Raw genomic sequence first — 14,126 nt, forward strand, 5'->3', positions numbered from 1 at the left:
TTTTGTTTGCTCTCAGATTTTTTTCTTTCACAGCCAGTGACTTGGTGCCATGCTGGTGTTGTGTGTTTGGGTCCACCAAACCCCACATTCCTGGCAGGGTCAATGTCCCTGTTATGTCACAAGAGCTTTGTTTACCAAACTCTACCATCAACGTTTCTTTCCTAGAAACGTAGGATGGCTCAGGGCACTTCAGGCAAGCTCGGTTCACACATATCTCCAGCACCAATCTGCTTACAAACATCAACGGAAAAACATAAAAAGGCTTAGGAACATCTCCTCTAAAGGAATCAGTAAGCCCAGCACTGTCTTTATATGGTTGCTGCTGGTGAGGCAATGTTGCCACTCCAACTGTCTGCTGTATCTGGAGAACCCCCTCTTTTCCATCAAGGCTTGTCTGTGAAACTCAACCACTCAACTCCTCAGGGTGGCACTGCCTTGGCTAGGTTCATACTTGGTGACAATCGCTCTACACCAGAGAGGTGACTGGTGGCCAAGGGAGGACTCCAGATTTCAAGGCAGAGAGAGGGGAGGGCACCAGTGGTGGTCTGCTCTTGGTGACCTGAATCTGCTCACCAGACTGTCCTCCTGCCTCTGCAGGCAGAGGAACCTTTGCCTGTGGACTGTTTCACTCCCCTGTGGAAGGGGCACTGGGTACCACCATCAAAACTGGAGCTGCATCTTCTCCTGAGACCCCACCTATCCAAGGAGAAGGACCAGGAAAGCACGGGGGTGGCAGGACCAGCTGCTTCTTCCCTCCAAAGCACATGTGCAGAGCATCTTCTGGCTGTCCTCAGTGAGGTTGTGTCCACAGTGGCACTTGTCCTGGAGCTCCAGGACAGTAGGACTGTGCAGACAGGCAGGACCCTTCTTGGGCAGGGGGTACCTGGGTGACACCGCACACTAGGGTCTTCCCAACCCTATTCTCCAGCATGGCCTGCAGGGAAGGTGAGCAGGGCACAAGGATGTTGATGCAGCATTTAAAAAATGCATTTGAAGATGATAAAGGTGACAGGCCTGGGGTTTTTGGTTGTACAGGTCACACTTAGAGTGCCAAAGTTTAGAAATAATCCTGGAAGCCAACAGGTTTGGAAATGGAAGAGCTTCCAGATTTGGACAGTCTTTAGGCTTTGTTGTGCTGCAAGCTGCAGGTCTAGTCCTAACACGGTGCCCAAATGCCACCACTGTGGGACAGAAGGGGCATTCTTTGCACAGCTCATTGCGGAGCTGAGTGCCCAGCACAGCCCCCTCCAAAGTCAGTAGAGCTCAGAGACTGTCTGGTTCCACTATAATACAATAAGTATTTTTCGTTGTTCTCCAAAACTGCCTAACTTTTTTAGGGGATGAACCACTCTTGTATGACATCTTGTATAAAGACTATTTATTTAACTAAACCCATCTTATATTTTTAACCAGAGAGACTGTGTGCCAGAGGACTGTGCATGGCTGTAGCTGTGTTCTGCAGCATAATTCAGTGTTTGTGGTTCCCCCTTCCACAGTGTGGGGTTTCTTCCACCAGTCACCCCACAATTAATACAATTTATGAATTAAGACATAGATGGCTCTGTACGTTTTGAACACCGCTCACCCTTCCCAGCCCCAGGCTGAGATTTCACAGGATCCTGCTTGGGGTCTGGGGACTAAGAGGGCAGTGGGGTGGCACTGGGGGTCACCCTGGGGAAAGCCAGTCCCAGCAGCCTCCAGGGGCAGTCATTCCACCATGTTCCTTGGGGCATGTTGAGGTGCCAGGGCCAGGCAGCACTAGGGACATTTTGGAAGGAGAAGGAAGAAAGGAGCCCCTGTCCTGGGAGGGTAGTGAGGCACAGGTGCTGAAGCCCCCAGCACAGCTGTGGAAGAGAGGGGTGGGGACTAGTTTTAAGGGGATTTAGGACACCTGACTGAAAGAGGATTATTCCTCTGTCCTACGGTCATGGAGCCTGCAGGGATGTCTCTGCTTTGGAGCAGCGGAATGGATGCTGCACATGCTGCGTGTGGGGCTGGGCAGCTGCTGACTCCCACAGTACCTCGCAGTGGTGTGGGTCCAGCCATATCCCTGCTGCTGCTGAAACACAGCCAGCCCTTGGGCCAGGCTCCTGGAGGAAGTGCTGGCCTCCCTGAAGAGCCACAAACCTCCACAGGGGAGGTGGAATTGCTCGGTCACGGTGGGAGTGCTGGTGGAAGCTACAGGAGAAACCAAAGACGGTGCAAACTGGGATAGTCTGAGACTGGGGGAGGGGTTGGGAGCAAGTAGATGGGGAGGAGAGAACTGTGAGGAGCACGTGTGTGGCCAAAAACCTCCAGGAGTGGAAAACCTGCTCATCACAGGCAAGGAAAACCTGTGAACAGTGCACACTTTGAAACCTCCTGCAGCCCCCAGCCTCAGTGGCCAGGAGCACCTGCCAGAGACCTTGGGCTGGGCTGTGATCCCCAGCCCAAATCACTGAGCAGGGATCCAGGAGCTGCAAATTGCATGATTGGGGAAAACAATTAAAGAGGGAAGGAGAAAAATAGTCATAAAACGAGTCCATAAAGTCTGCAGCAAGAGCAGCAGATGCCAACTGTCACCTCCCCTGCCTGTGGGCGGCCTGACCAACCCTAGCCCCTGCCCACACCGCTGCCTTTCTCAGGGCTTTTGTTCCTTGCCTCTGTTTCTTGACTTACCAAAAATAGCCCATGGGATTCAGATGTGAAGTAGCATGTAGGAGGGGACGAGATGCAATTGCTGCCATCCAGCTCTGTCCGTCTCCCACAGCCCTGCCCGTTGCTGTAGCTGGCATGGTTTCCTCTCCCCATGGAAAGTTTAAAGGTCGTCAAAATACTGATTTCTCCCTTGATGTGAGGCCTCTATGCCAGTCCTCAGGCTGTGGATTTTACAGTTTCCAAACTGATTTTTGTTCTTTCTGAGTTAAGAAGGGGTTGAGAGGGTGATGAGTTTGTGGGGCACATCAGCAGGACCGGCACAGGGGGTCATGGATGAGCAGCAGCAGGAACAAACAGCAGCATGGTCATTTGCTGGGAGAGGTGTTTGCATGGTTTAATACACACTGAGCTCACTTTTAAAAAAAACCAGCTATACATATATATATAGACACCAGGTTGCTCCAAGCCCCACCCAACCTGGCCTGGAACACTTCCAGGGATGGGGCAGACACAGCTTCTCTGGGCAACCTGTGCTAGGGCCTCACCACCCTCACAGGGAAGAATCTCTTTCTAATATCCCATCTAACCCTGCCTTCTGGCAGTTTTGGACTTCAGTGTTTTCCCATGATGCACCCAAGGCTAGTGTTTCTTTTTTCTCTTGTTCTTTTTCCCACTCTGAGTGCTGTGTTTGGGGAGGGAGAGCAGGGTCCAGCCCTGCTGCGTTTGATCCTCTACTTCTGCTGTGGGCTGAGACCGTGGCATGTCTCTATCAAAGAGTTAAAAAAAACCCCAGCCTGCAGGAGACGTCTTGTCCAAATGGTGGTAGACCAAAGGAAATCCTGTCACCACGCCTAATTGCCAGAAAAAACACTAACTAAAAAAACATAAAATTTCAAGCAGGCAGGAAGTCACTTATCTACAGCAACTGCCTGGTGCAGCAGAGCAGCCAGTTCTCCATAAAGCATCCTTGTGAACAGAGTGCATGTGGGGCTTAAGGGATGGAAATGCATCTCCTGTCCTGGGACCAGGTGCCCTTGGCCTGCTGCAGGTCTGGGTGATGGTGGGAGCAACAGCCGAAGTGCCAGCATCACCTTTCACACCAGTAAACCCACCAGTAAATCAGAGAAGGATGATGCTGCCATGGCATTCTGAGCAAATCAGTGATGCCCAGAGCAAGCACTGGCTTTGCTTTCACGGCAGAAAACACAGGAAGCAGCACCAAGGGCTAAGAAGCGACTTTTATCCTTCTTTATTTGTTGAAAATGTCAATTAAAAAACTGTTCAAAATAAAAACATGTTAGAAAAGTTGAACTTGCATAAGTCGTTACACTAAATAAACCTATGTGACAAAGATACACTGGAAGGCAGCTGACACACATCCATCTAAAGACAGACTCACTGGAACCTATTTACAAAGCGCTGTAAACAAAGTAAATATGCAAACATTGCTGTCCATCTGGCATGGCTTCTTTTCCTTTTTATTTTCTTGTCTTTTTTTGGCTTCTAGCTCTTGACAAATGCTTGATCCAAAAAGTCCCAGTGTGCCCTCCATCACATTACATCTCACAAACATGCATATGTATACAGTACGGGTTTCAACTGAGCCTGGGGGCAGCAAAGACACATTTCTACCCTCTCCCTGGAGTGTCAGTGGCTCCTGGTTTGTTCTGCACGTCAGCAGCCTAGTCCCCAACCCAGCTTTGGGCAGGTGGCAAGGCCAGGCAGTAGTGAGGGGTCTGCGCATGGCCTCCCAGAGCAGCAGTACATGTAGCAAAAGTTCTGCTCCTGGAAAACGATCCACAAGCACAGCAGACTTGACTGCTGACCAAACCACTCAACTGTGTGCCCAGGCAGGGATGTGGGGAGCTGCCATCTGGCTGGGATGCTCTGGGGATGGCAAACGTAGCCAGACCTCTGTTTTGCCCTAGAAACAGCTTAAAGAGGGTTTCTTATTACACTCGAGATATTTTGGAGTCTACATCTCCCAAAACACCATTTGCAATGTCCTGGCTAAATTTTAATGGCAAGGAGGGAGTTGTAATTATTGCCTCTGTTATGTCCTTCACAACCAACATAATGGTGTGACTGTAACAAGCTGTGGTGCCTCTGCACACCCTGGGACCATGCTGCCCTGTGAGATAAATAAGACACGTTAACTTTAACAGAGAGTTATTTTTATAAAGCTGTTAAGGAAGGAAGAAAAACATCAGTTCTAAACTAAGGTATAACACCAAGTAAGATAAGGAGAGCTGATACATATGCATGTTGCCTGTGTGCTGTGGTCGAGGAACTGTGCAGGGATCCGTGAGGGTGTTGCACATCCTTGCCCCAGGAGCGTTCCAGCTCTTGTCAAAGCATAAATACCTTCCCTATCACAAGAGAAAGTTCCTTTTCCCTAGCAGAAAGCCGCTTTGGGGTGGTGTGGGGAGAAGTGGCCGCTGGCTACATTCCCAACCCTTGGGAAGGAGCGATGGAGAGCCTAACATGGGCAGAAGGGAGCAGGGGACCAGCACATTTGGGGTTGTTTTTTGTTGTCAAGCAATGTTTACATTTCATACAGAGAAAAGCATGTCCTGCAAGAAGAAGCACAGCAAAATTATAATCTCCTAGGATACCTGGACACTCGATGTGAAAACAAAGCAGGGGGTAGGAATTCTACATCATGCATAAGAAAAGGGATGGGGGACAGAACAGCAGTTACCTGTTGTGCTAATCATGAGCTGTAAGGAGGCAGCACTGTGCAAAATACCTTCCTATGCGCTCTGACAGGTGCTCCAGATCTGGCTTCCCCAAGGAGTTCAAATGTCTTCATGTTAATTGCACATTTTAATCAGTATCAAGGCCACACAGGAACCACAGTATTGCTGGGCTCTAGTTCGCTACAGTCAACTAATGGGGAAAAAGAAGATAGATGGGAAAAGCTTCCCCCGTTGTGACTATCTGAAAAGAGGAGCATGGTGCTTTTTTGGTTTCTGCTCAATGCCACCTCAATAATGTTTTCATTCAATAAATAGGTACCGGTGCTTTTGGAAAGAATGAAAGCATTAAAAAGTGCTTAAGCTTCTTCTAGGAAACTGCTGCCCGAGCCTTTGTGAGCAGCAGTCACTAGCAGAGTTTGTATTTGCTCCCAGTAGCAGGTACAATGAGGTATTAGTTGCTGCAGATGAATTGTGAATCATGGACCGCTTGCTTACTGGTTCAGCTGTGATTGATTGTTTCTGCTTTATTTCCTTACTGGATGGAAGAAAAACTATTTTTTTTTCTCTATGACTTTTTTTTTTTTTTTGGTAACAAAATACCCCAAACCAACAAAATAAGGAGCAAGAAGAGGCAAAGGATCCAGTTCCACTTCCCAAAGAAACACCTGAGGTCACACACCACTGCCTGCAGCTTCTCCACGAATTCAGGCGATCAGGGATGACTTGCGCCCAGTGTCCTCCCTGCCACACTCATCTGTCTGCTTCAGCAGCCTTCTCACCAGCTTCTCCAAGTCCTTCCTGGATTTAAGCTCTTCTTCCAAACACTGTTTCATCCTTTTGTTTTCCTGCAAGGTGAAAAACAAAGGAATAAAGATGCGGTTAATGCCCATGCACTTTATGCAGTGAGGTACTTCCATGCATCTGCTGCCTGATGCCTCAGAGGTGATGAAATAACAGGGACATTTGATAGGACTTCGTGAGGATGTAGACTGTAAGTGGATCAGACCACAAGTAACCCAAACAGACCCTTACTACCTCAAAGACCTGCACAGAAGTTCCCTGACTTTGGGCAGGCAGAAACATCCTCCTGGAAACCTAATTTTAGCTTGGGTTGAAGAACCCTGTTCTCCTGCGGTGGTTTCTCCCACCTCCAGACTTGGGACTGGAGGGAAGAGGACATATTTCCTCTGAGTCCACAAGAACTGGTGTCCACCAGACCCCTATAAAATGAACAGTCAAGTTGAAAGAGCTTTTGGAATGGAGGGAAAGCTTCATGTTACCACAAAGACCAACTACTCCTTCCCTCTTGCTGTCTCTGGCACTCAAGCATGGAGGATGAGGAAGTGGTCTCCAGCTGTGCCAGGGCAGGTTTATATCAGATATTAGGAAAAGTTTCTTCAAGGAAAGGGTTGTCAAACACTGGAACAGTCTGCCAAGGGAAGTGGTGGAGTCACCATTGCTGGGAGTGTTCATAGAATGTGTGGGTATGGCCCCTCCAGGACATGCTTTAGTGGTGAACATGCTGGTGGTGCTGGGTTGATGGTTGGACTCCATGATCTCACTGGTCTTTTCCAACCTTAACAATTCTATGATTCTGTGATTCAGAGAGGTAAATCAGAAGAAAACTAATTCTCATTCAGGAATTTGCAAGATTGGACCAGGATCAGTAAGACTTTTCCTGGCACCGACCAGCTGAAGATGACCCAGCACAGATTGGTTGGCTTTCACTCAACTCCCAGTACAAACAATCCCACCCAAATTACCTGCTTCAGCTCTTTGACTTCATCTTTCAGTGCATAAACTGTGTCAACAAGGCTTCTGAAAAAAAAATTGAAAAAAAAAAAGAAATAAGAAGAGTTGGAGTGCTGGAAAACAGTGACAGCATGGGAGGTGCTGACAGGGAAGTTGCATCCAGATTCTGCTTCCCGAGCATCAAGCTGCTGCCTGTGAGGGGACTCTGGAAACACAGCCCAGCAGCATTTATAGGCCACTGCTCCAAAACTCAGAGCTCTTTTCTCAAACCTCAATACCTTGTTCTGCTTTGAGTTATTGGCAAAGGTCTGTGGCTTTGGCTTCCTTGTTTATGCTATGGCAATAAATAACAATGACTTTAAAGGTAGAAATGCCTGAGCATCTTTTGTAAAGTAGCCTTGATTCATTGAGGTTGTGCTGCAACAAATCAACCATGAAAGGAACACACTGACTGGGTTGGAAAGGGAAAGGCTCAACACAGCCATACAGATGCAGAAGTTACAGTACAGGCTGGGAGCACTCACAGGCAGGTGCCAGGCAGGCTCCCGAGGGGCAGCAGCAGCCCAGTACATCAGTAGCTAAAAAAATAAGAAAATAAGAGCCACTTGCTTGGTTCTGTCCCCGCTGACCCCATTATCCTACACCTGGATAAGCCATAAACTGGGGATCCAGATGCCCAGAGGGATACAGCCACGTCAGGACAGCTGGGAAGGCGGCTCTGTCCTTAAAAGGGACAAAATAGCGGTTGAAATTGTCTGGTGGTTCTTTGCCAGAACTAAGGTAGGAGTCAATGACACCAGCCCTGCTCCTCTGTGGGGACAGGGCATTGGTTCTTAATGCCATTCCAAAAAATGACACAGGGATCTGTCTGCAAGTGGAGAGCAGCTACACTTACTTTTCCTCCGTGACTGTCTGGCCATTGCTTCGTGTTTCCTCTATGATGATTTTCTCTTCTTCAGGAAGAAGGACTTGGGGGATGGAGTCTTTACGGGACCCTGTGTACAAGAATTATTCATCAGGCAGAAAAAGGGGTAATCTTCCCTGGTGCCCATGCTACATCAGACAGAAGCTCTTCCTGCTCCACCATCAACCTGGGGCAGGCTGGAGATGTCAGCTGCATCCCACCAACCCAGAGCTACAGCAGAAAGTGGAAAATTTTCAAGAGTACTCATTGCATCTGAAGTTATGTCACGACTTATAAATGAAACCATTCAACTAGGGTCAAGAGCTCCCCAAAGAACCATGGCCTCCCTTTTTTCTGTGTACCATTATTTGACAGTTCAGTGATTTAATCTGACATCTCACCAGCAATGATAGTTTTACTTCCAGAGCTGAAGATGTTAGATAGCTTCCTATGAAGCAGGTTGTTCTTAAACACGCAGCTGATTGAGAGATAATATTCATGCTTCCTTTCTAAAGCTATAAGCAACCTGAGATTACCATCAGGTAATCACTGGTGAAATAGCAGTCTCATCTGCCCTCCTACCTGCTTCATTCTCTGTGTTTAGAAGAAAAACAATGGCAACTAAACCACTAGGCAGATGAAGCTCCCTTATCTCGAAGACTGAACACTACACAGTTTCCTAGCATGAGTCTCATTGCTGTATGATGCAACATCTGTTTTTTCCCAGAGGGGTTATCAGTGTTGTGGGCAGAGTAGGAGCTAAATAACGTGGTTGTGCGCCCACCTGAGCTGAGAGCTTGCTGGAAGCCTGCCCCAGTACAGTATGCCTCGATCACTTTCAGGATCTGAGCATCCTCCTCCAGCGCAGCAGTACCTGTAAAACATTGCAAACAACAGCAGGCACAAAAAAGCAAGGTACTCTGGCCTTGTCTCTCCCAGTCTTTGTACCCAAGCCCCTTAAGAGATTGTGCTGTTTCTTTGGCTGACTGTCTCTGGGACACTGTCCAATCCCTTTCGAGGTCCTTTGCATTTTCTGGCCCTAGTGGCATCAAGCGCCATGACCAAATGGTGTGAAAACTCATCTCTAGTTGCTCATCTTGGCAAAACTCAGGGAGTTTTTTGCCCTACTTTGGGTGCAGGCAGCACTGGGAGATGGGCAGGCAAAACCCTAATGTCAGGGGTCTGGTACAGCAGCACCAGAGCAGGACTTGGAAATACAAAGTGTTAATTTCCAGCCTCCACTCAGTGCTGTCTTCTCAAGGGAGAGAGCTAGTCGTGGAGCTTCACCATGGCTGGGTGACCATGGCCTTCCATGTAAAGCTCCCAAGGAGTGTCCCAAGTGGGCTTTAGGGAGCTGTCAGGACACCCCTCTTTGCAGGTGAACACCCCTGTTGGGATGGGGACCTTTTTGTTTCCTAATTCCCCATGGAAACTGTTCTAGGACCTGCTGGCATGGCCAGGTAAGGGTTTGTCCGAGCTGTCAGACATATTTTGGTGACTCTTGATGTGCAGTTTTAATGCAGTTTTTAACTACTTGGAAGTAGTTCCTTGGCTTCATACCCAGAACAAGACCACCCACAACCCATGACCCTGTGCTAGCAATCACAAGGAGGGTGGTGACATGTCTGGCAGTCATAACTGGGCGGGGAGGAAGGATCTGTCAGAGGCTGAGGACCAGTGCACTTCCAGAAGCCTCCTGTGTTCAGGAGCACATAGGCTTACAGTAAGAGCCTCCTGTCACATCCTGCACTGCAAGAAAGGGTGTTCTCGAAGTCCCATGGAGATCACTGAGAACACAGAAATCTCCAGAAACAAAAGAAAAATAGAATCACAGAATGGTTGGGGTTAAAGATCATCTAGTCCCAATCCCTGCCACGGGCAGGGACACCTTCCACTAGACTAGGTTGCTCCAAGCCCCATCCAACCTGGCCTTGAACACTTCCAGGGATGGGGCAACCACAGCTTCTCTGGACAAAACTTACTTTTCCGAATAACAAATTCTTCATCGGATGGTTTTCTCTCAGTTTTCCTTTTTGGAAGAAACTTCTTCATTGTTTTTGGACTTTTGCTGGAATCCTACAGAGAAATAGACTCTTGTGTTTAACCAGAATCAAAGGCAGCTGGGACAGGGGAGCAGCACAGCTGGGTGTAGCTACCCATGCTACACACAACATGTTAGAGAACTGTAAAGCAGACAATGACAAAGTTGGGGAGAATGATGGGTTTTGCCCTTCACATGTGCCAGTTGTGACCCACTGCTCCCTGGAACAGCAGTGGGAATTGCACCTGCAGGTTTGGGCCAGGACAGGCTCCTTTAGTAAATTCAACTCTGCTCTAAAATCCTTTAGCCAGAGAATTCAAATACATTGATAGCACTTTTAGTCTGCTTACCAACTCTGTCATCTGTGCTAGAAAACCCTAAAATGTGGTTTATTCCATTGACTCGATTTCTAATATAAAAGAGTTGGCAAATAGCTCTGCTTCTAAATGTCCACAATTTGAGAGTATAAATCCCACACACACATATACACAGAGAACAGACAAACACATACAAAGTTAGTGTTTGCTATGACTCCATGAGTAAGAAACACAAGTTTTTTTCTCCTTCACTTAGTTAAAAGTCTTGCTGATTTGGAGAGAATTAGTGTACTAGTAGGTTACATGCAATAAAGATGTAAAGCAGGAGAAGAGGCATGCCAGGAGGTTTAAGTACCACAATACTAAATCCTTTCTGAGACTTATCTCAAAATATATTTGCCAGTTGCTACTGACTCTGACAATAACTTACAGATACAACAAGGCAAGATTAGGGTCATGCAAGCACAAGAAGCAGGAGCAGGAACAGGAACAAGCGTTCTGTGCCACGACAAGCCAAAGAGATGTATCTACCCTTACCTTTAAGATATAAGACATCCTCTACAATGAATATGCAAAGAAAGAGAAGATGAGTGTGAGAGACTGATGATTTTTATCATCAAGTCCATTAAATCCACAATTCTGAAACACATTTCAATGTTAGTCCTGTGATTAATGCAGCACACCCTCTGTACTGGTTTTAAAGCACTATCAACATGCAAAGGAGCACCATGTCATGCAAAATGGAAAATTTACATGTGAGATGCAGGGTGAGTGGGCATTAATACACTCTAAACACACAGAGAACATGCCTCCTCGGTTAGTAGTTGGGTGTTTGTGGATGTTGGTTGTCTAAACTGGTGCTTACAACCACAGGAGCTCCATGTGCCTGGCTCCTTCCAAGCCCCAGGGGTCGCTCGGGGTCTGTGCTCAACACCAGTCCTGAGGGCCTCAACCCAGCCTAGTCAGGATGCCAGGATGCTCTGCCCACCCTGGTGACAATCACCTAGGATTCCATCTTCTCAAAGAGGACCTGCCATCCTCACTGAAGACCTGACCATGCCATCAGGCATCAGCACTGCAATACCTCCCTGCTCCACTGGCAGGGACGGGGAGCTTCCTGCACATCCTGTGGAGGGCCCAATCCCTGGATGCCATCCCAGGGATGCTTGATCCAGGGAGCCACTTGGCTCTCCTGCAGGTCTGCCCAGCAAAGTCATGAACCCTGATGTTATAAAGCCTTCACCTGATGCAAAGAAGCCAGTTAAAAAAAAAAGCAGTAGAAGAAATGATCTGTAAATCTTTTTCCCTTTGCTAAACTGAATCCAGACACAGCACTTTACATACGGAACTTATCTGTTCTGTCATTTCAAATTACCACTGGAAAGAGAACAGGAAAATGACCCAATTTCAATGGAAATAGCAAGGGTGATGTGCAGTACACAAGCAGGGTCTGGGGTTTCCTGAGCACAGCTGGGTACAAGGAAATGCACAAGACTGTGCCATCCCGTCCTACACTATGACAAGACAAGTAAAGTAACACTGGATATCTGAAAATCTCTAATCTTTTAATCAAACTCTCCCACTCACTTCCCTGCAAATAACCTTTGAAATTTGTATTCCTTCATTAAATCTTCATTATAGGAAGGTGCTTGCACGGAGCTGTTAGCATTGTTTATTTTGTGCTCTACTTTAAATTTAAAAAATTAAAATACAGTGAAATAGGGATAGTGTTTAGTCATTAAACACCCCAGAGGGAGGGATGAGGTAGATGTGGATCTGCTTGGGCCAACAACCAAACTTATTTCCCATCTGTCATCGCAGGCTTGTGTCCATGAGTCTCTCCGCAGGCTTGTGTCCATGAGTCTCTCCACAGGCTCGTGTCCATGAGTCTCTCCACAGGCTCAGCCTGGACTGGCCGGGTACCAGGCTGTGCCTGCCCAACTCTGGACACGTTGGCCTTTAGGTTTCCACCAACATGGTCAGCACAGCTTGTTCCCATGGAAGCCACATTTTTGGTCCTATGACACCTCGCAGGATACCATCCAGCATCCAGTCCCTTGGGACTCACTGTTGGCTAGGCCTCTGTGGCAGAAACCTCTGCCCTGGTTTTGACACAGAGTTTAATTCCTGCTATGGGTGGCAGGGGACGACAAACTGCAAAGGACCGTGGTATTAATGATATCACTCAATCTGTGGTTTTTCCCACAGAAAAATTTCTCTTCTACCTCAAGCCTCTACCTATATTTTTAATTCACCACGCAAGCAAGAAATCATTTAGGATTCATTAGGAATTTGGAACATGCAAAGATTATGGATCATTTTCAGTCTGCTCAGTTGGTATTTAAACACTTTAATTCCCAGACTGAAATGCGTTACTTTACAAATTCTAAGAAATAAATGCAACAAGATGCAATGAGGCTACATAAAGTCTCTACCTGGAGCAGCAGACTCACAGCCCTGCCAGCTGCCAGACTCTCCATCCCTAAGTGCTGGGAGGGCTGAGGGGGTCCAAGCCCCCATCCCTGACCCCATCCTCGTTGGGGCAGTGACCCTCCCAGGGCTGCTGTACGAAGAAAGGCAGCTGACTCAGATCCAGAGTGCTCACTCAGTAAGGGGAACGTTACCTGAGGTACTGGTGAGTAATCCCAAAAATTTAACATGAGGTGGGGAAGGAGAGCACTACAGTTGTGGTGCAGGGTGAGAATCAGAGCTAGGCTGTATTTTGGGTTTTCCCACACCACCTCCCAGCTCCCAGGCTGGGATTTCTGCAGGGGAAGCCATCACTTGGACTGCTGCCTCCCAGCAGGACCTTGCTGTATAACACTCAGGTGGGTGGCAAAGGAGGGTCAAGCCCCACATCCTGTTCCAGCCACCAAAACAGGGTGGAAGACACAAGAAACACGGGCAGGTGTTTTTCCTCTTCCTCGTGGCGCAGTATTGCTTCTCAATCCTCTATCACTGAGCTACTGCTACAGCTGGAGCTGGAACACATTCCAGCAGGGAGCAGGCCTCTGTCCTGCCAAGACCAAGCTCAGACCAAGGCAGGAGGAGGAGAGGAGGCAGCTCCGCCATGGCACTGCCAAAGGACAGGGCTCAATGGGACACCCAGATGTGGGACGGTGACATCCAGCAGCTGAAGGTGCTGGCTACAGCAGCCAACAGCAAACATCCAGCCTGCAAACACACATACTCATGAGTCCCTTATAGCACAAAGCCTGGCACAGCAACCAACATCCATCACAGGACTGGGGCCAAACTGGCAGAGTCATTTTTCTCAACATACCCAACATCCTACATTTCTGTGCCCTTGCTACGGGATACAAAACCTGGACACAGGGTCTAGGGATTGTGTGAAATGAAGGTCCTGCACAGGCAGGTGGGATGATTACCTCTTTGTAACTCAGCGCTGCTGATGGTCTGAGTGGAGGAGCAGGGCGGAGGCAGCTCAAGCTCCAGGGCTTGAGGATTTTAGGGGGTTCCAGAGGCCCACGGATCTGCCCAGCTGAACTAAATGTCTGAGAAAATAGACAAGAAACAAACCAAGACTGTTAACCACCAAACAAAGCAGAGAAGTGGAGGGGGATGGTCAAGCATTGAGACATTGAGACATCTAAGTTGCAACAAAAATAGGGCAGGCTACGTGTAAAATGGTACAAGCACAGCATGGTTACAAACCAAACTGTGGGATGTGTCTTACGGCTGTCATGTTACCTTAGTGTCAAGGCACACTGCTGAAACAGAGAGCACAGGCAGCAGCGAGGAACCCAGGCAGCAAA

The 14,126-nt window shown here is 48.0% G+C and overlaps 1 protein-coding gene across 6 annotated transcripts in view; it reads right to left on the reverse strand.

Moving 5' to 3' along the window:
- Positions 1–3,863: 3,863 nt before the first annotated feature.
- The window catches only part of ARHGEF6 (Rac/Cdc42 guanine nucleotide exchange factor 6), a 39,048-nt gene continuing 28,785 nt past the window's right edge, over positions 3,864–14,126 (reverse strand). For 5 of the 6 annotated variants that reach the window (XM_032123760.1, XM_032123763.1, XM_032123764.1 and 2 more), the window contains 7 exons: positions 13,740–13,865; positions 10,888–10,908; positions 9,975–10,068; positions 8,777–8,866; positions 7,984–8,083; positions 7,100–7,154; positions 3,864–6,181 (listed from right to left, as the gene is read on the reverse strand). In XM_032123760.1, coding sequence (XP_031979651.1) covers positions 6,041–6,181; positions 7,100–7,154; positions 7,984–8,083; positions 8,777–8,866; positions 9,975–10,068; positions 10,888–10,908; positions 13,740–13,865 — 627 coding nt within the window. In that variant the 3' untranslated portion in view covers positions 3,864–6,040. The remainder of the gene's footprint in view (positions 6,182–7,099; positions 7,155–7,983; positions 8,084–8,776; positions 8,867–9,974; positions 10,069–10,887; positions 10,909–13,739; positions 13,866–14,126) is intronic. The other variant, XM_032123761.1, reaches the window with a different exon arrangement.

The sequence above is a fragment of the Corvus moneduloides genome, chromosome 14 (assembly GCF_009650955.1).
Source record: "Corvus moneduloides isolate bCorMon1 chromosome 14, bCorMon1.pri, whole genome shotgun sequence".
Taxonomy (NCBI): domain Eukaryota; kingdom Metazoa; phylum Chordata; class Aves; order Passeriformes; family Corvidae; genus Corvus; species Corvus moneduloides.